The sequence below is a fragment of the Pollicipes pollicipes genome, unplaced genomic scaffold (assembly GCF_011947565.3).
Source record: "Pollicipes pollicipes isolate AB1234 unplaced genomic scaffold, Ppol_2.1 Scaffold_4740;HRSCAF=5597_pilon_pilon_pilon, whole genome shotgun sequence".
Lineage (NCBI taxonomy): Eukaryota > Metazoa > Arthropoda > Thecostraca > Pollicipedomorpha > Pollicipedidae > Pollicipes > Pollicipes pollicipes.
In genome coordinates, this window is record NW_023596545.1 from 19,863,028 (window position 1) to 19,884,194 (window position 21,167).

Sequence of the window (21,167 nt, forward strand, 5' to 3'; positions counted from 1 at the left end):
AAAAATGCGTCCGTTCGGCCAGTTGTGGGCCCCCTTGGAGCCTATAGGTCCCCTTGGCATGGTTCATGGGGGACATGGTCTCGTGCATTCCCCCTCCCCGTCTGCATCCGCCACCGACCCGAGCAGCCTAATAGATGGGGCCTGCCGAGAACATAGGGCCATCCATTCAAATAAGAAGTAACCAAAACACGGTATGGAGAGCCTCGGAATGATCGAGTGTGCCCGAGCGGGTTAACAGATGGGGCCGCCGATAAGAGCGCAGGGCCTTCCGTTTAAATATGAAATAATCACGACGCGATGTAGAGGGCACCGAATGATCGAGTCCGCCGGAGCATGGTAAGCAGATAGGGCCCCCGCCAAGAGCGCAGGGCTCTCCATTCAAATAGGCAATACCTAAGACCCGACGTAGAGATACCCCAACAATCGAATGTGCCCGAGCAGCACATCAAATAGGCCCTCGATATGAACATGCAAATAAAATGTACCCAAGACCTTGTGTGGAGGCCCCTAAAAGATCGAGTGTATCCGAGCAGGCTGTCAGGTGGTCCCGACAAGAGCGTAGGGCCCTACATTAAAATACCCAGTGTGCAGGATTAAACAGCCCAGCGTGCCGGAGGAGGTTAACAGATGGGTCCCCGACGAGTGTGCAGGGCCCCTCCATTAAAATAGAACGTACCCATTGCCTAATTTTGAGGGCCCCAATCGACCACGTGTGCATAAGCAGGTTAACAGATAGTCCCCCGACAAGAGCGCAGGGCCCAAAGCAAGTGACAGAACCGGAAACGCCCCGGATCAATGCAGAGGGCCCATGAGCATATCCAGAGTGTGTCGGTAGTGAACCGAGACCAACGTAAAGGGCCCCCAAGCAATCGAGAATACCCCGGCAGATTAACATATGGGGCCCCGGCTATAGCCCACAGTGGAAGGAAACACGTGGAAGGTCCCTGATTGATAAGAGCGTCCCGGCGCTCTAGCAGGAATCGCACAACAACAGTGCAGGGCCCTCCGAGAAAACGCAAGAAGCCAAGGCCAATGTGGAAGGCTTCTTAACGACCGAAATGACCTTGCACGTGGGCATATAGGTCGCCCGGAAGCATCAGGGTGCCCCTGGACAGCGTAATAAGACTTAGAATTTCCAATTACCACCTTTTTAATCATTGAAGATTTGTCTCTCTTCTCGTTGGCCCTTCACTTTCGCTGGCAACTGTTCTTTGTGGCCTGAAAATCCAGAGATGTCCAATTTTATTGCGTTTTTTGTTTAAAGAATTGAATCTTTTTGGTTGACTAAGGACCCCCTTCGGAGCCTATGGGCCTCTTCGGGGCCCAGTGAGGGGCCATGGCCCCGTGGCCACCTCTCTGGATCCGCCCCTGGGAGAAATCTTAGGTATATATATATATTACAGTACATTATACCTAATTTATGAGAAGATCGTTCGTAACTAATATTTTAATTGTCATTCGGTGACCGTTTTCATTCTATTCTCTATCTCAACCACGGGTGGCGATTTGTACTCTTTTGTGAGGGCCCTGCCCCCCCCCCCCCCCAATGTTGAGTTGGGGCCCCCCAATGTTTTTGGCTGGAATACTACAAAAACGTGGGTCAAAGCTGGTCATAACACAAAGGCTATCATCCTTCATCTTTTTGCGTAGCAGGGTCTCATACCACTTTAATAACAAAAAGTCATGGTTACTCTGGCCACAAGATACAAATCGTAACAACTCAACGGATAAACGATGCATTAAACTTCACATATCTAGCGCCATAAGACACGCAATGATTTGTGAGGTTAAAGTGAAAATCTCTGGAATGTGAGGATGACCTAAGTCCTCCACGGCTAACCCCGTCCCCGTCCCCCACGACCAAATTGCGTGCCGCCTTCCATGACTGCCATAGAACAGCGCCATCGGCGCCCTAAGATGACCTCTAAAGGGGCGCCTTCACGTGCCGATCAGATGACACGCGTTCGTCCAATGCCTGCTCCCTGGATCCAACCCTGCATAAATTCTATACATACTGCTTACATTAAAGACTTTTATAAATTACACAAAGATGAAAAATGTATCTTGCGTTTAATCAAAATAAAGTGGGTTGAATCCGATGAGAAAAACACGCCGGGGGCTGGTTGTTAAACCTTTGCTTTGCCCCCTCTCCCCCCCCCCCGATAATTTATGAAAATTGACACCCTTGGTCTCAACTCTGAAAAGGGTTAACGAAAACAAAATTCGATCCCGCAACTGGACATCGCAGAGTGCACATAGGCCTGCGATTTCCCTAATAGCTGAAAAAGGGCTGTCACGGCACACATTTTTGATCCGGGAAATTGAAAGAGAACTGTTGAAGCCTTATCTGTATGTGCTCTTATGCATACGCATATGCATATGTTTCAGATTTAGAAAGCCATGGGCGTGAAAAAATACATTTTAACATCGACGCTACGGGCTAGTCGTGAAATGTGCTCCGTTGCTGCCATATGTTGTACTAGACTTGTTCATATATTTGTTTTACTATTATAGACCTGTGTTGGCGTAAGCTGGGAATATGTCGCGTCATTCTCACTGTTTAGCCTCCCCCTCCAAGGTATTTTGTGAAACTATTCTGCGGTGGACAGAGCCGAAGGAGCCGGCCATGCTGCTCAGGTGGAAAGGAAAATGCGGGCATGAAAGGAGAGGGGGTCTCCTCCCTGGCTGCGTCCCTGTTCCTTTGTGGCATTAGCTGAGCTAGTATTACTAAACAAGACTGGGCGCGCGACTCCGTGGTCCGTTCTCGTTCTGAGAAAAAGTCAACAGTAGCCAGCCGTAATAACTTAACGTGATTTGCGGGCACGCCCAAGCGTGACGTTACGCTGTCTAGACACCCCTGCTCCCTGCTGGTTTTATCTTATGCTCCATCACACGCACACGCACACACTCTCTCTCCATGCGTAAGGTCATTTCTGGGCGGCCCAAGGGTTCCTACCACGACTTCGTCAGGCTTCGTTATTTTTCACAGCCCAGCCTCCCCTACTTATTTTGGGGAACTATGCCCCTGGACGCCACCGCCCAACCCACGTAGACGTGAGCAGACGGCACGGGACGGGAGGATCGAAAACAGACACGTATTGCTCAGCTCACCCCATGCCGCGAAAGACATCGCAGTATTTACCAAACGTGCGCAAGCCAAGCCCTTTCTGTATAGTGTAAAGTCCGGTCACAACCTCTCGTTACCGTCTCCACATAATCTCGCTATCAATGGTAAGTCGTCCATCAACACGCAAGCCAAGCCCTTTCTGTATAGTGTAAAGTCTGGTCACGACCTCTTGTCACTGTCCCCACATAATCTCGCTATCAATGGTAAGTCGTCCATCAACACGCGTCGACACCTGACCTGACATTGGTCAGCGATGCTTAGGGCCGTTACCACGCCGTGTAGACACCTGAGCTGACATCGGTCAGCGATGCTTAGGGCTGCTGCCACGCCGCAACCCGGTCAGCGTTTCGCCCCTGCCTGTGGCCATCACTACGGCAGCGCTGATTGCTACGGCTTCCCTTCGTGTTCTCGGTCACGTTTAACAATCGACTTTTACGTCACATCCTCGCGAGGTTATTTATTTCGGTCTGCCCTTCTCTGCGGACAACCGCTGGTCGCATCCGAGTCAAGCGATAGTGCGTGCAGAGTAAAGACTACCAACAAGGGCGTATGGAGGAAATCGTAATGAACGGGGGCGGGGATTCGTTGTGTGGCGTAAAAGAGCATCCATCTTCCTGATTTCTTTAATTTTACTCGTCGATCCGAAATTTTTATTGTGAACATGTATTCAAACACATTTTTAATACATGAACGACACCCGACAGCGGTAGGGGGGGGGGGGGGGCAGCACGTGACCCTGGAGATCACGTGTGTACACCCGCCAATGGCTGATTTAGCGTTTATTGCGTTCTTACAAATGGTCTAGCGGCAATACGAAAACGACTGTGTTGCAGATTGGGAGCCATTTAAAAATGGGCGAGGGCGCTAGATTAGCGGGACTGAGCCTCCACTGACTTTCTGAAGATTTTGCATCATCCCTGTGGGCGCAGAATGGAAAGAAAACACAAATAACTGTTTCCGGTCATTCCAATGTCTGAGGACTTCCGGTGCTCCTGCCATTTAAGAATGTGGACATACAATACTCCGTGGGCCCCGAACGAGTGCCTCGGAATCCACATTGTGACGCCCAGCTTACGCACTCGTGGCAACAATGCATAAGTTATTCCACATATATAAGTGGAGGAGTGGAATACCTGAAGTGCTGAACATACCAGCACCACAGACCACACGGCCAAACATTGGTCAATGGTCGATAACCGTACGACCATTAGCGCCTCCCAACAGCACATCAGCGGCCATACGCTAACACAACACCCAAACCATCAACATCATTCGACCAAAGCGCGGCACACTGTCCCCACACCTAGAAAATGCGGTCCACACTCGAGAGCTCCGATATTGCTCCCAGCACCATACCATACCATGCTTACAAAAATACATTTTACGTCTCCACGTAACTACACAGCTCCGAGATTGCTCATCTCCCTCACATCCACTTGACCTCGCCGGGGACTGCGGTGTCGACGGTGTCAGTCACGTGCAGAGGCAGCGGCGCGTCCACGCCGGCCACGCAGTGCGGCCGGTCGGCGGCCACCGCGAACACAGACGGGTAGAAATGGCTGTAGCCGACCCAGCCGACGACGGCACCCAGCGCGCAGCCGGCCAGCACGTCCTGCCAGTGATGGTGGTAGTCGCAGGTGCGGCTGGCCGCGATCAGCGCCGCCACTAGCAGCGGGAACAGCACCAACAGCTTGTGCGACTGGCGGCGGCCGCGTTCCGTGAACGTGCCCAGCTTGCCGGCCAGGTAGAGGAACACGAAGACAGCGACACAGGCGGAGAAGGACGAGTGGCCGCTGGGGAAGCTCTTGCGTCCGTCGGCGATGGCGTGCGCGTCGCCGGTGCACGGCTGGTCGGCCCGCAGCCGCCCGTCCGGGTGGCAGCGAGCAAGGAAGTCGGGCCGCGGCCTGCCCACCGCCAGCTTCAGGCAGTTGGTTAGGATACCGGTGAGCAGCAGTGAAAGCGAGGCCGACAGACTGGCCTCGCGCAGGTCGATCCAGTCGCCCGAGATGAGGAAGCAGGCGCCGATGGCGAGTGCTGGCCCGGCCAACACCAGAAACCACAGAGCTGAAGTGGGCACATAGCTGTCCACGTGCGGGTAGCTGTAGATCCACGCCTCTTCTGGCCGAATCTCGCGCACAAACGGGATCCGTCAACTCGGTCTTAAGGAACACGAGCAGAAGGAAGACGCGCACGCAAACCTCGGCCGCGAAGAAGCGCGTGGAGAACTCTGGGCGAAGGCCAAATGTTAGATCCATGGTAGGTGGATGTGATATCTTGTGAATGTGATATCTTGCCACAGCATGCAGGCACTGCTGGTGACTTCTGGCCACACTGCTGAAGCATCAGCATATGCTCAGGTTGGCATATCTTGTCACTGCATGACTGAAAAAAGACAATCACAATTAACTAGCCCACTTTTCAAACTTGGATCCCTATTCACAACCACTACAAAGCACAATTGGTTAAAATTCCTATAAACCAGCATTGAGCACTTAGAATCAGTTGAGATGTAACAAAGGAAATTGATGGTAGTGCATAAGCAGCTCAGCCATAAGTGTGCAGTTGTTGGGCCTGTAGATCTTTGTGTTCTTCCTGATGTAATGTACATTATGTATGATGCATATAAACAAGTTTCAATTTAATGATGTTTAGGACATGTTTGCACATGACAGAATCCATGGGCAATGCATGGCCAAGTAATAAATGCATACTGAAACAACTTTTCTTAACGCCTGTTAGCTTGAAATTCCACCAGGGCAAAAAGTAGTGCCAACATTTTATCCAACTAAAAGATGCTCAAAATAACATTCACACACATATCTGTACCTTTTCCCATTACAAATATCTATATTATATGAAAATATATCAATGCTACATTCCAATCATCCACCAAAAATGAAATATAACATTTCTAATGTTGAATTGCATGCTCAACTGTGAGTGATGTTGGTGTTGAGCAATGCCTTTGCAGCTAGTCATCACATCCAGGAAAAAAATAAGGGCACTCATCCAGCACTGTGGACTCATAGATGATTACACTGATTTTTACTTACACTGCTCCTTGCATGCACCACCACAGGCCAAACATTACATTCAACATGAGAATATAAAACAAACATTAATGATGATGAGTTGGGCTTAAAGGAACACTAACTGCAATGGTCACATGGTGCCCATATCTTGTTTTTATTCAACAGATGAGTGGTAACAGTGAGGAGACAAGATACCTTAAGAAAATGTTACTGATCACCTCATACCAGTTATTGGATGCTTTGCTATCAGCAATGAGTCTGCAAAACAATGCCGTTCCACAGCAAATGCAAGCCTCAGGTTAACCAACATGAACTGTGCACGACATCTATCTCCATTCTTCATCCATATGTTTACAATGCATCCTACACAACATGGTGCATGCGTCGGTATAATCCATACTCGTCACGTTTTGACACCAAGCAGCCGTGTTCACAAACAGCTGTATTCCTGAACGTCCGTCCCAATGGCAAGCGTACCTTTTCACATCACGGCTCCCCATGTTATAAAGGAGCCATCGAACTCAAACACCACCTGTAAGCACCGCCCATCGAAGATACGCCGAGCACAAGTGACGAGGGTCCACTGGGTTCGACACAAGTCACTGCCGCGTCACAATTAGCCCGAAGCTATCAGCTGATAAGCGTACGTCACGAACAACACTAATTCACAGTCGGACGTGCAACCACCTGCAAAACTGAAGAACTGCAGCAGAAAGTTTTCGTAATGTAACGTCAACCTATAGTTAATATGCAGATTCATAAGCCATTCTAAATCTGGTTATATCAGGTGGGCAATGTAGTCTCCTAAACTGAAAAAAGCACTTTGGGGCTATTCAGCAAAGAGTGAGCCGGGAAACTACGTAACATAATGGGTGTTTTGTTACGGGGCTGCGCGTACACACCCTCCAAAACGGAGGGCGGCTACGCACCAGGCTTGGGCACCCTCCAAAACGGAGGGTGGTTATGCACCGGGCTTATACCCCCTCACAAATGGAGGGTGGCTACGCAACGGGCTTACACACCCTCCAAAAGCCTTCAGATGGTTGTGCGTGTCAAGCATACGCGGATTGCCAGCTGTACAGGGAAGCAAGTGCAAATATGCAGAATCCCGTGCGAAAAGTCGGCTCCATGCGTGACGGCATCAAACGATCACGAAATCCATCAACTCACTTTGAACCAGTCCTACTGTGATCACAACTTTTCGGCCGCGGGACCCGCATTTCTGGTGGATGGACGGTTAGCATGCTGGTCTCGCACGCGGTAGGCCCAGGCTCGAATCTCGACGACGACCGCTGTTAAGTCGGTGGCTTCATGGTCCATCGGCGCGGCATTATGAGGCCAACTCGCTTCACTTCTAAGCGGAATGGATCCTGATTTGGGCTTTCCATACCGGACAGCAGCACAGGTTCTAACGCCCGAGGAAGGACTTAAGATAAAGAGGACTCCGTCTCTCCAGAGGGAGGGAGTCCACACCATAGAGAGATATTGAGGATCCCGTGAAGGTCGACCATAAACATAAATGAGGCCAGCAACTTGTGTAAACATTGATTGAAAATGTGTGACTGCGTAAACATTATGTGTAATGTAATGCGTAAAATGCGTAAACATTAGCGAAAAGTTAGATGCACACGACCCTTCCGGGCAATTGCTTAAAGATCATCCCGTCCCAGCCCGGGGTGTCTACCAGCTGCCATTCTGGAGACATGGAGGCGGGTTCGCCTGATGGGTTCGTCCGGAGGCCCTCACAGATGTACTTCCTATGTTGGTGCTCTCCCTGGCGCGGGAGGTCCTTTGGCGGCTTCTGGCCGGGGCATTTGACCCGGAATAGGCGCAAGAGCTCTCATTGGGGCAACAAGATTTCTGATTACCGTAGGTGATCCAATAACTGGCACGGAGACCCGTGTTTGGCCAACGGACCCTTGGCTAAAACGGGTTGAAGGGCCCCGCAATGGCCCCGGGTCACCTCTGGCCGACTCCGGACTCCTTCCGTCATAGGACCCCCTGTTGGACACTCTGAGAGCCTGACCGCCAAAAGACTACTCATTGTTGTAGGGACTCCAACCAATGCAAATCGCGGGCCTCGGCCTCGTCCCTGCTAGAGAAATGGGGGCCCAGGACTCAGAGCAACACGGAGCGGACTATTCGGTGTAGTGGTCTCCGGCCGAAATAGGTGCCCGCATTGTCCCAGGGGTCCACAATCGGCGAAAGAGGCATATTGGCTGATATTTGGGATCACAGCCATACAGGCCAGGACTGACCTGCAACCTTTCAACCCTTACGGCCATTCAGCCTTCCCATCGGCCCGTTTATCGTCAGTCTTGAAGGGCACATCGGTCCCTCTTCAGGCACCCTCGCACACTCCCTGACCAACTCGGGGGCCCTTGTCAACCCCGAACCTCCGGTTAGGCGCTGCGTGCCCCTGGCCGACACAGGGGCCCTCATTAGCTCGGGGTGCACTGACCAATGTGAATCGCGGGTCCTGACCCTGTCCCTGCTTGGGAAATGGGCTCCCAGGTCCAGGCCGAGGCCCAATCGGTGCAACCAACGCTCTAGCTGGTATTTGAGGATCCGACCCGCGCCTGCTCAATGACCTTTAGCCAGCCCTTCGGGTCCCATATCGGATTTTCGGTGCTCCCATTTGAGATTCCGTCGTGGTCACCTGGATGACACTTTAGGCTTAAGATCAATCACTTTCTTCCCACGCAGTCCGATATCAAGGGCAAACTGAGTTTGGGAAGGGACAAAAAGGTGGAAAATAGCAAAAGTATTCCCAAAACGTAAGGTAACAAGCAGGGGCGGATCCAGAGAGGGGGGAACACGGGGCACGCCCCCCCTTGGGCCCCGAAGGATTCAATTGGCTCCGGGGGGGGGGGGGGGGGGCATAACCGTGCGAACAGGTGCAGTTTTGTAACACAACACTCAGGAAAACTGGGTATCTCTGGATTTTCAGGCCACCAAGAACAGTTATAAGCGAAAGTGAAAGGCCTATGAAAAGTCCCCAAAATTACTCAATGATTGGAAAAGTCGTCAACTGGAAATTTTGAGCCCATTACACCGCCTAGGGTCCCATGCTGCTTCCGGGGAACGTATGTGCCCCTTGCAGGTTCATTTCGGTCATTTAGAAGCATTCCACATTGTCCTTTGCATTTGCAATTGCAATTTCTTTGCATTTGCTCAGAGGGCCCTGCGATGTTGTTGGGGCCCTTCCTGCTAGCATGCCGGGGAACTCTTGTCAATCACGGGCCCTTCCACAGATTGTTTCCGTTCGCCAGAGAGGCTCTCTGAGCGGTAGCCAGAGTCCCATACCTTAACCTGCCGGGGTATTCTCGGTTGCTCAGGGGCCCTTTACGTGGGTATCGATTAACCTACCGACACACTTGCGATATGCTCATGGGTCCTCTACATTGGTCTAGGGCGTTTCCAATTCTGTCACTTGCTTAGGGCCCTACACTCTTGTCGGGGGCTCATCTTATTTGCCTACTTGGCTACACTCAGTCGTTCGGGGACCGTCTACACTGGGTTTTTGGTACTTATTTTCTGAATGCGGAGCCCACACTTCTGTGGGGGGGGGGGGGGGGGGCTATCTGATAACCTGCTCGGGCACATTCGATCGTTCGGGGGGCTCTCTATTGGGCCTCAGGTACGTGCTATTTGAATGGGGCCTTACGGCACTTGTCGGGGGCCCCTCTGTTCGCCCCCCGGCCACACCGGATTGCTGGTGGGCCCTGCACATTGGTTCTCGGCGTTTGAATTTAGGGCCCTCTACCCGTATCGAGGTCATCCGATGACCTGTTCGGGTACACTCCATCTTTCGAGGCCCTCCGCATGGGTTTTAGATGCCTCTTATTTGAATGGAGGGCCTTAAACTGCTGTCGGGGCCCCATCTGACAAGATGCTCGGGCCCATTCGATCGTGGGGGCCTCTACGTCTGGTTTTGGGTACTTCCTATTCTAATGGAGTGCCCTCCGCTCTTTTCGGGGGCCCTATTGTTACATCGTGATCGCCGCTTCAACATGCGCAGATTTCGTACTCGAACGCTGTCTCCGTATTGGCCGAGGTCAAAACAAACGTGTGCCCCGTCGAGCCACGCGCCAGACACTTCGTAACAATATGGCGCTCGTAGCGCCACCGCGACCCGTTGGTTGCTCAACTGATCACAGATGTCGCTGGGCATCCGCTATGCTACGATACTACATTCTGCCTCCCTCTTGGAAGAACACCCTTTTGCCTCACAAGTCACATTTCTTCCACCAACCTCCGTGTCGGTATAGGGCGCCGCTCTGACCGGCGCACAGCTCCCGTGCCGACCACCGCGCCGCCGTTAGCTGTGCCGTCGTCGCTTCTGGCCTCGGCGTTACTGTCCCGACGCACCGCACCTACCCCGGCTGGACCGCCCCCGCTGACGGCTGGCTGGCGCCGGCTCTCTCCGGCTCTCTCCGCTGCTCCGCCGGTGACTCCAGCCGGGCGCCAGCCGACTCCGCTGTGGCCGCCCGGGTCTCTGCCGACTCCGCCCGGGTGTCCGCCGGCTCCGCCGCTGAGCCCGCCCGGGTGTCCGCCGGCTCCGCCGCTGAGTCCGCCCGGGTGCCCGCCGGCTCCACTGCTGAGTCCGCCCGGGTGCCCGCCGGCTCCGCCCGAGTGCCCGCCTGCTCCGCCCGGGTGTCCGCCGGCTCCGCCGCTGTGTCCGCCCGCGGGCCGCGGTTCCGCTCCGCTGGGCTTAGCGGCCCCCGCCGCTAACAGCTGGTCGGCGTGTCTTGACCATAACGCGTCGCCGACTTCAATTTCGTATGACACCGGACCGGTCCGCGCCGCCACCGTCCCGCGCCTCCACTTCTCCGGGCCGCTGTAGCGGCGGGCCCACACAGCGTCTCCGATGTCGAACACTCTGGGCTTACCGCCCACCGCTGCCCACTGCCGTTGCTGCTGTTTGCGGGTCCGGTCCTCTGGGCGCGGCCGCAGCAGGTCCAGCCGCGTCCGCACGTTGCGACCCAACATCATTTCAGCTGGTGACCGCCCCGTGGCGGCGTGTGGCGCCGCGCGGTAGGCTAGCAGAAATCGCTGTAGACGGCGCGAGAGCGAGCCGCCGTCCCGGAGCGCCGCTTTTAGCCCGTTCTTGGCTGTCTGGACGGCTCGTTCTGCCGCTCCATTACTGCTGGGGTGGTACGGCGCCACTCGGACGTGCCGTACGCCGTTACAGGTCAGGAATTCTGCGAACTAGTGAATTGCGGCCCATTGTCCGACACCAGTTGCTGCGGCACGCCAAATCGAGCGAACATCGCTCTTAGCTCGCGCACCGTGCTCACCGTTCCCGTGTCTCGCATCGGTACCACCTCCAGCCATTTTGTGTAGCTGTCGTACACGATCAGGAAATTCGCTCCTTAGAATGGACCCGCATAATCCACGTGAATCCCGTCCCAGGGTCCTCCGGCCGGCTCCCAGGGGTGCCGCTCACTGTGCGGTGGTGCGCCTCTCCACGCAGGCGGCACAGTCGCGCGCCAGCCCCTCCAGCTCGGCGTCCAGACCCGGCCACCACACGTACCGGCGCGCCAGGTTTTTCATCTTTGAGCTCCCCAGGTGACCCTCATGGAGCTCACACAGCACTCGCGTCCGAAGCTGTTGAGGAACGACCGTCCGTCCGCCCCACACCAGACACCCGCCGTCCGTGGAGAGCTCGTCCTGGCGTCTCTTGAACGGGGTCAGTTCCGGCTCCACTTCCCCGGGCCAGCCACACCGCACGAACCGCGTGACCTTGGCTAGCATCGGGTCGCGGCGCGTCGCCGCCGCCAGCGTCGCCGCCGTCAGGACCGGCGCCGCTCCGTCCTGATACATCAAGTAGCTGCCGGCCACCTCGTCACTGTCGACCTTCTTCTGTTCGCTGCTGCTGCATGGCACGGCCAGGCGAGAGAGACTGTCGGCCACATGCATCTCCTCAGATCGCCGCAGCTCCACGGAGTACGAGTAGCCGGCCAGCTGCAGCGCGTAACGCTGAAGTCTCGCCGCCGCCAGGCTAGGCAGATTCCTGTCTGGACTCAAGATCCGCGAGAGGGCGCGGTTGTCTACCACCAGCGTGAACGGGCGGCCGTACAGGAACCGGTGGAATCGGCTCACCCCGAACGACACCGCCGCTGCCTCCCGCTCGACCTGTGCATACTTGCGCTCCGTCAGCGTCAGCGTCCGTGACGCAAACATTACAGGCCGCTCGGCGCCGTCTGGCGTCACGTGCATCAACGCCGCTCCGACACCGACAGCGCCCGCGTCCGTGATTAGTTTCAGCGGCAGAGTCGGATCATACCGCATCAGTACCGGTGCGCTCGTCAGCATCATCTTCACCTTCTTTACCGCTGCAGCACACTGCGGTGTCCATGCCCACGGAGCGCCCTTCTTCATCAGCGCGTACAACGGCGCCAGCACCGTAGACATGTCGGGCAGCAGGCGTCCGAAGTACGTGATCGAGCCGAGCAGTGACCGCAGCTGACTGACATCCTTCGGCTCCGGCCCGTTCAGCACCGCCTCGATGCCGCTGTCCGTCGGGGTGATGCCGTCTGCCGTCACCTTCCACCCGAGGAATTCCACCTCCGGCACCATCAGCTTGCACTTCTGCGCGGCCAACCGCAGTCCGAACTTCTTCAGTCTGCTCAGGACCTCATCCAGTCGCTGAAGCAGCTGCTGCTCCTCTTCACCGAAAACCAGCAGGTCATCGAGGTACCACCTGCAGCCTTCCTGTCCCTCGAGCGCCCTATCCATGGCCTCTTGAAAGAGCGCTCCCGAGCTGGCGATGCCAAACGGCAGCCTCTGCATGACGAACTCGCCTCGGTGCGTGCTGACAGTCGTCATCGCCTGTGAGGCGTCATCCAGCGCCATCTGCTGGTACGCATGCCGCAGGTCGAGCTTGCAGAATAGCCGCCCATGGACTCCAGCAAAAACGTCTTCCGGCCTCGGTAGCGGGTGACTCTTGACGATCAGCTGCGGGTTAACCGTCAGGTTATAACTCGCGCAGAGCCGCACTCCTCCAGACGCCTTCGGCACCGGCACCAGCGGCGTGCCCCAGCCGGAGCTCGCTTCTGACGGGTCCACCTTCCTAGCGATGCCCTCGCTGACCCACCGCTCCAGCTCGGCGTCCACCTGCGGCAGCAGCGCGTACGGGACGGGGCGCGGCAGTAGCCGGCGCGGCGTCGCTCCCGGCTTCATAGTCAGGTGAGCTTGCAGCGCCATCTTCCCCAGCTTCTCGGAAAACACCTCCGAGTGCGCCGCCACCACCGCCTCCAGCGTCTGTGCCTCGCTCGTCCGGCCGATCCGTAGCACTGACTGCCAATCCAGCCGGATTTCCCGCAGCCAGTCACGTCCCAGGACAGGCTGGTGTCCTGACTGATCGCTCACCACCGCGCTCAGGCGTCTGCGCTATCCGTTATATTCGACGTCGACCGCTGCTTCACCTCGCACCGGCACCGGCTGGCCCGTAAACGACTTGAGCCGCAGCTCCGATGCAGTCAGCTTCAGTCCGGGGATGCAGTTCGCGGTCATGATCGATACCGGTGATCCAGTATCAACCAGCATCGGTAGCAGCTTCCCGTTAACTGACACCGTCACCAGCGGCAACCGGTCCCGCTGCCGCAACTGTGCCGGTGACACTGTCAACACGACGTCCTCCTCCACGGATGCCACCTGTCCCCGCAGCGGGCAGTTTCTCTTGAGATGGCCGGGGTCGCCGCACTTGAAACAGCGCCGGATCGGCGGCTCGTTGTCCGACGCCGTAGTGCCTCGCCCGGCCAGTCGGCGATCCCCGCTGCTCCTTCCGCTGCTGTCCTGCCGGGCCGCCTGGGGCCCCCGCGGTCCAGCTGGGCCGCTCCGCTGCCGGTCCCGATCGGACAGGCGGGGTCCCCGCTGCCCGACTTGGCAGTCTCGCCGCCAGTGGCCTGCCTCCCCGCAGCGGTAGCACTGGCCCGGCGGTGGCTGTCGGCCCGACGCCGGCCGCTGCCGCAGTGCCTGCACCGGCAGCGCTTCCTCCGCCCGAGCTCCGCTGTCGACCGGGCCCGTTCCGCCGCCTGCCATTTGCTCTGCCAGGTCACCGGCGTCCTCGTGAGCACGCGCGACGGCGCGCACCTCCGCCAGGGTCAGGGCGTCACCCCGCGTCGCTGCCTTACGGAAAAGCTTTTCCCGCAGAGGGCCGCTGCAGCCCGCCACACAGCGATCGCGGAGCTCCCGATCCATTTCCGCAGCTGGGTAACCACACTGGCGCAGCTTAACATTGAGGCAACCCAGGAAGTGTTCGAAGTCTTCCACTTCTTGCATCACCATCTTGTGGTACGCCATGCGCTCGGCGATGACGTTTCTTGCCGGCGCCAGGTACGCATCGAGCTGCACTTTGCATTTCTCGAACGCGTCCTCTAACGCCCCCTCGGGCTCCGGCAGGGTTTCGTACGTTTCGGCCACATCAGGCCCCACGAGGTGCAACAGCACAGCGCACTTTCGTTCTGGTGCCCTAATGTTCGCTGCCGTCATATATCTTTCCACACTTTTTACCCATCTTCGGAAGTCTTCCCCTGGACGATATCGTGCCACCCCCGGCAACGCCAAGCCCGCCTCCATGGCTTTCGCCGCCGGTCAGCTGATCCAAGGTCGTTCCGCCGGCCGCCGGTCAGCTAATCGCCCGCTGCTACGTCACCCGATGGTGACGCCTCTGCCGGCCGACCGCGGCACTACTTCGCGCCGCGCGGCGCTGGGACGATGGCCGCCGTCCACACCCCGCCGCCAAGCGGCGATCCTGGGACGGTCCTCTTGCCCTGACTCCCCGGGCACACCACGTTCCCAGCGCAACCTTGCCCTCACTCCCTGGGCAACACACACGGCCCTACGGATCCAAATTACCTCCGGCCCCGGCAAAACACCGCCGTATCAACAATGTCCGCGTCCACGGCTACCGCCATCTTGCCCGCGCTGGCCCGCTACCAACCTGTAGCCCGGTACCGCACTCTTCCTCTGCACCACTTTTCACGCGACGATCCCGTTCACTATCCCATCCTCGTCGCCAAGTGCTACATCGTGATCGCCGCTTCAACATGCGCAGATTTCGTACTCGAACGCTGTCTCTATTGGCCGAGGTCAAAACGAACGCGTGCCCCGTCGAGCCACGCGCCAGACACTTCGTAACAATATGGCGCTCGTAGCGCCACCGCGACTCGTTGGTTGCCCAACTGCATCACAGATGTCGCTGGGCATCCGCTATGCTACGATACTACACCTACTTGTTCACCTGCTCTGGCGCACTCGGTTATTCGGGGCATTTTACATCGTGCCGTGGGTGATTCATTATTGAACGGAAGGCCCCACGCTCTTTCCGGAGCCCCATCTGTTAACCTGCTCGGGCACACTCGATCATTTGGGGGCCCTCTACATTGGGTCTTGGGTGTTTCCTATTTGAATGTAGGGCCCTACGCTTTTGATCGGGCCCTACATGCTTACTTGCTCTGATACACTGGAGCATTCGAGGGTCCTCTGCATTGGGTATTGAATACTTCCTACTTGAATGGAGGGCCCTACGCTCTTTTTGGGAGCCTTATCTGTTAATCTGCTCAGCCACACTCAATCCTTCGGGGGCCCTCTACATTGGGTCTTGAATACTTCCTATTTGAATGGAGGGCCCCAAGCTATTGACGGGGACCTTATATGTTAACCTGCTCTGGCGCACTCGGTCGTTCGGAGCCCTACACATTGTGTCGTGAGTATTTCTTATTTGAAAGGATGGCCCTATGTTCTTAGCGGGCCCCATTTATTCAGCTGCTCGGGCCGGTGGCGGATGCAGAGGGTGGGGGGGGGGGGGGGGGGGGGGAGGCACAGGACCATCTTCCTTGGACCATACCGAGAGAACCTAAAGGTTCCGAATGAGCCCATAACCGGCCGGACGGGCGCAGTTTCCTTACAACAAAAGCACAACAAAATTGGATGATTTGGGCGTACAGATGACCAAGAATCATTGCTAGCAAAAGTAGAGTTCATAAGTAAACGAAGTTCATTCTTCGCTGATTGAGAGTGTTGTTTGGGGGAACTTTCGGGGCTCATTACGCTGTCTAGAGGCATTACGCTGCTGGCTGTCTGTCCCTATATGTCCACTTGCTGCGTCAATCTGATTGCTAAGGAGCTTTTCACGTTACCCTTGATCTCTCTTCATTTTTTCGCAGGGCCCAGTGTGCTGTAGGGACGCTATCTGCCTCCACGCTTGAGCACTGTTGATCAATCGGATTTTCCTCCACGGATTCTTCCCATTCGCCCGAAAGACTACGTAGTACGTACACTTTTTCCTGGGCCGCATATGCCAAAGCACACTCAGTTGCTCAGGGACCCTTCATATAAATCTCACGTGCTTTCTACTTGCTTGAAAGGCCTTGGGCCGTTGCTAGGGCTCTTATAAGTTAAGACACGGAGACGCTCGATGCTCAGGGACCCCCCTACTTCGATCGAGGGCTCTTTTCCTTTGGTCCCATTTGTGGCTGACTTTTCACTCCTATCGAGACTCGTGTTGTTAGCCTGCCCGTGCACTCTCGATTGCACAGGGGTATTCATTTATAGTCCTGAATAGCTCCCCTTTGCTCGGAGGGTCCTGTGCTATGACCGGGGCTTCATAGGTCAGCCTGTCGAGGCACTATCGATCGTTTAGGGGCCCACCACGTTGGTGTTGAGTTCTTTTTGCTTGCTCTGAGGACCCTATACTTGTTGACGGGGGACATTGTGTTGGTCTCCTGCGGCACTCATGACCGCTCAGGTTCCATCCCCATTGGCCTTGGTGCCATCGCCTTTGAGCAGCAGTCGCCGCGCCGATGAGCAGAGCACGCGCCGATGAATTTTTACGCGCAGTTGCCGAACGTCATTCTACATGCCTCCACCGTCGTATGCGTCATTTTCACTGGCATTTCAGTGTGTCACACTCATTTGATTTACGATCAACCTTCACGGGATCCCTGATATATCTGTAGGGCTGTGGACTCCCTCCGTCTAGCATCAGAAACAACGGTGTTGTCCGATATGAAAGCCTCTATTAAGAATTAATTCCGCTTAGCAGTGAAGCGAGTCGGCACCATCACGCCGTGCCGATAGACCACGAAGCCACCCACTTAATAGCGGCCGTCGTCGAGATTCGAACCTGGGCTTACCGCGCTGCGAGACCAGCACGCTAAACATCCATCCACTGGAGATGCGGGCCCGGTGGCCGAAAATTCTGATTAGATTAGAAATGGCTCAGAGTGAGTTGATGGATTTCGTGATTGTTTGATGCCCATCACGCATAGAACCGACTTTTTGCACGAGATTCTGAATTTTTGCACTTTCTTTCCACAAGGCCTGCGAATCCGCGTATGCTTGGCACGTACGACCATCTGAAAGGTTTTTGGAGGGTGTATAAGCCCGGTGCGTAACCGCCCTCCGTTTTGGAGAGTGTATACTGCGTTGGTACGGTAATGCCAATACGATTTTTGCCGGTCCCCCAGGTTACGCAATGGTTACGCTGGGTGAAACCCTCTCCCTCCTGGTTCCTCGGTGTTAGCTTTAACTTTCCAAAAAAGCTCACGTCTGTCTGCCCCGTAATTGAGCTAGAAACAGATTGTGAAACAAAAGCGGGCTAGTTACTTATCACGTGAGGTAGCTGACGGTGTCCAGCTTTAAGGCTTTAAAATACTTCAAAAATTGCTTTTGCACGACTTCCAAACATTTCTGAATGTAACGTGTCACTGTCCGACCCCCTCCCCATTGGTACGCTTCCGTAACGCTCCATAAATCCATCCCTGATCCTCCACGCCCAACGTGATATAAAGACTGCCCCAAACGCTATCATTCAATACAGCAGATGCTTTTTCATCGGACGGTCTGCAAGTGATAAACTTCGGTTATCACTGTGACCTTCAAAACTGGAGGCACCTCTTTTTGGGGGGATGACATTGTGTCGCGACCCCAATATTGGTTCATGGGTTCCATTTTCCCCTTCTAGAACGAGACGCTAGATCTGATTACGGCTCGTTTTTTTTTTAGAAACATCAGTCTTTCGTTCCGGTTGTTTGCAAGCACCGATCTCTGGACCTGATTCTTACTGCCTCTTTTGAAAACACAAGACGGGTTCCCTCAGTGCCGGATCCTGGTTGTTCCTGGGTCTCAGGTTTTATTCCAAATTGTTTCCTGTGTTCTCATGCTTCCCTAGCCAGGAACCAGGAGAATATTTCTGGAAAATGTTGTGGGAACTAGCCATGTCTGTTTCGCGGCACTGTCGGGACGCTGGGGCGCCGATTTCCGCTACGTTAGCATCCGTTTACAGTAAACACTCACCAATTTCCTCTAAAGTTATACATACCCATCGATATCGGTGATGCGAGCTCATCAGCAGCTCTGAAAACACCGGCTTCTGACGTCCGTGATGTTAGCAATCTGATGGTATTCGAATTCAGTATAAAGTGCCGAATCCGCGCAAAATCCCTTCGCAGGCTAAACAACCAGCAATCAGTAGCGTAGGCGGCAGACGCAGGGGGCGCGTCCCCTCCCCCCCTCTCCTTGGGTGCCGAGGGGCCCGATTTGAACGCTCGAAGGCCTCGAAAGGCCAACCGGAGGTCGTATCCAAGGGCCCGGGCAGCAGTACCGGGCACTCCAACACTCCAATGCCAGCCAGAGGGCCTTGCGCGCTGATCAGCCCCCCCCCCCCCCTCCTGAATCGAGAAGGGCCTATATGCCGGTCAGACACCACCAATAACGCACAGTCAGCTCCGTGTCGGTATGAATCTTGGTGCCTATTTCCCAAGCGCGGACAAAGCAGGCGCCAGTGATTTACACTGGTCGGGGCCCCAGCGTCTGTCAGGGCCCCACAACGCCCAACAGGGGTCCGATTCTGGCAAGGGGCCCCGATTCGACCGGAGGCAGTGGTCGAGGAGAGCCGAAGGGCTTGGAGCCATTAGATTCCAGAAGGTTGAGAGGTCAAACTCATCATTGGATGAGCATGTTGGACTTTGGGAAGGGGAAGGGGGAAGTGAACCACCCAAAAGAATGCAAATCGACACCCGAGGGTATGAGCACAGCCACGTGGGCGACGGTTGGATAGGGTAAAATATATATTAACCGTGAAGACCTCGACTCCCCACTTTACTCCACGTGACCTGAGAACAAAATGAGCTTGTCTAACGCTCACTTTCTTTTCGAAAGGCCTGTTTTTCCAACAGCCAAAAAAGACCCGCACTAATCAAGCGATGGCCGCAAAATGTACCTATCTAGTTTTGGTAAATTCTCGTGCTTGTGGGCTGGCCGTTCCTGCAGCGATTATCTAAGGGACTCTAGCATCACGCTCTACCAACAGAATGAGTAGGTACGTTATGGCATGAGTGCAAACAGCATAGTGCTGGCTCGTTTCACCATTTATACACTGGTGCATCTGCGCATCATTGTTTTGCACAGTAAGTTGTGTGGAAGGCACATCCAGTGCAGCACAAACGGCCAAAATTACACTTGCATACACCACACACGTAGCCGCAGGTGCGCTGGGAAGCCATAATCGGATGCGGTCGGTAATGCACGCAGGTGCGTGCAGCAGCGTCCGTTTGAGGCTCATTGGTTTGACGTCATGAGTGCAGAAATCGATTTGCGCAAATTGTCTGAGCATGCTTCAAAACGTGAGCAATCTCTTGGAACAGCGAGGGAGAGTGAAACGAAATACCATTTACCAAATACCAAAAATACCAATAGTGACGTGCACACCAAATATCTGAACGTTGAAGACAAAAACATGTGTTCACGCAAGACGCCGAGAGAGGTAAAATGCAGAAATTCAGCGGGCACCAATATCAATTGCTTCTGAAGGCTGCGTCGCATAACAAACCCTTATTGTTTCGCACCCGAGGCAGCTGTTACCACTAACAGTCGCTTTTAGTGGGCAAGGTACGTAACGGCGGTTTCATCGTTTATGTAGTATCCTGAACAACATGCCGGAAGAAAGGCCACAGCACTGCAACGCCAACAAGACTCATTCATAGTATGGGGATCCAAGAGGAGGTTTGATTATTGTGGGTAGAATACACGTCTCGAATTTACAGAGCCTCGTCAATTTCCTACCTATGGCCGTCCGAGGTACAAAAGAGAATCCAAACCTTTACATTGTGGCGTGTGAGTGTTGCATCGGGATGTTTGTTTATCACTCGCGTGATATCGATGTGCGTTTATGTCGTCCAGCTCTTGCAACATTGGTGTCTGCCGTCGTTCCGCGGGGATGGGCCAGGGGCGGGCTCAGCATCTAGTCTTGGAGAGATCTAACGCATAAAACAAGGCGGTTTTCCGATATTGTGATGCTTATCACTCTTAAGTTACATGCGTGAGCAATAAGCCTGCCATTATTAATGACGGTTTCATCGAGTTGCCCTACCGGACCTCGTTGCCCTGAGTCCGTCTCCAGCCGACTGCCAACAGTCACTGTGCGATGGGCTATAGACGGCCAACAGTCACTGCGATGGGCGATTGACGGCCAACGGCCACTGCGATGGGCGATCGACTTTCAGCTTGTCACTTGGGCGCCCACAGTGCATCGCAACGAAGACTAAAGCAGATTTCCCTCCCACTGCTCACCGCTCACCGTACCCGTCCGCTCCTGGAATTGGTAGGGTGCTGCGGGGAGTGTCATTGAAAGCACCGTAGCGTCATCCCACCCGCCCCAGAACGCCTCTCCGCCCGCATGCAGCACTCAGGCTGTTCCCCTTCGGCGGCCGCCCGGCGTAGGCCACCAAGCTGTCACGTAGGTGAACTGATGAAGGATGTTGCCATGCGTTGCGCATTGGTTCGCATGCCTACGAACAGCTTGATCTGCCGTTGATATATTGTTTCCCTTCAGGGACGCACTTTTGCAAAATGAGGTAGGGAGGAGAGAGGAGCTAAGTCGTAAGAACTGATGAAATCTACCCAAATAATACGTCAGCAATCGAGTAGCTGACGCACCCCATCCCCAACTAGCGGGGTCTGAAGCACTCCCCCCCCCCATCCGGGTTGAATGGAAAGCAACA

General features: G+C 55.1%; 2 protein-coding genes across 2 annotated transcripts in view; both read right to left on the reverse strand.

Moving 5' to 3' along the window:
• The window catches only part of LOC119098457 (zinc transporter 2), a 36,875-nt gene that overhangs the window by 13,504 nt on the left and 2,204 nt on the right, over positions 1-21,167 (reverse strand). The window lies entirely within an intron of this gene.
• On the reverse strand, positions 3,570-5,276 carry LOC119098034 (phospholipid phosphatase 5; the record flags this gene model as incomplete). The annotated part of the gene is made up of 1 exon (XM_037220964.1): positions 3,570-5,276. A coding segment is annotated over one exon (723 nt), but the record flags the coding sequence as incomplete, so codon positions are not given.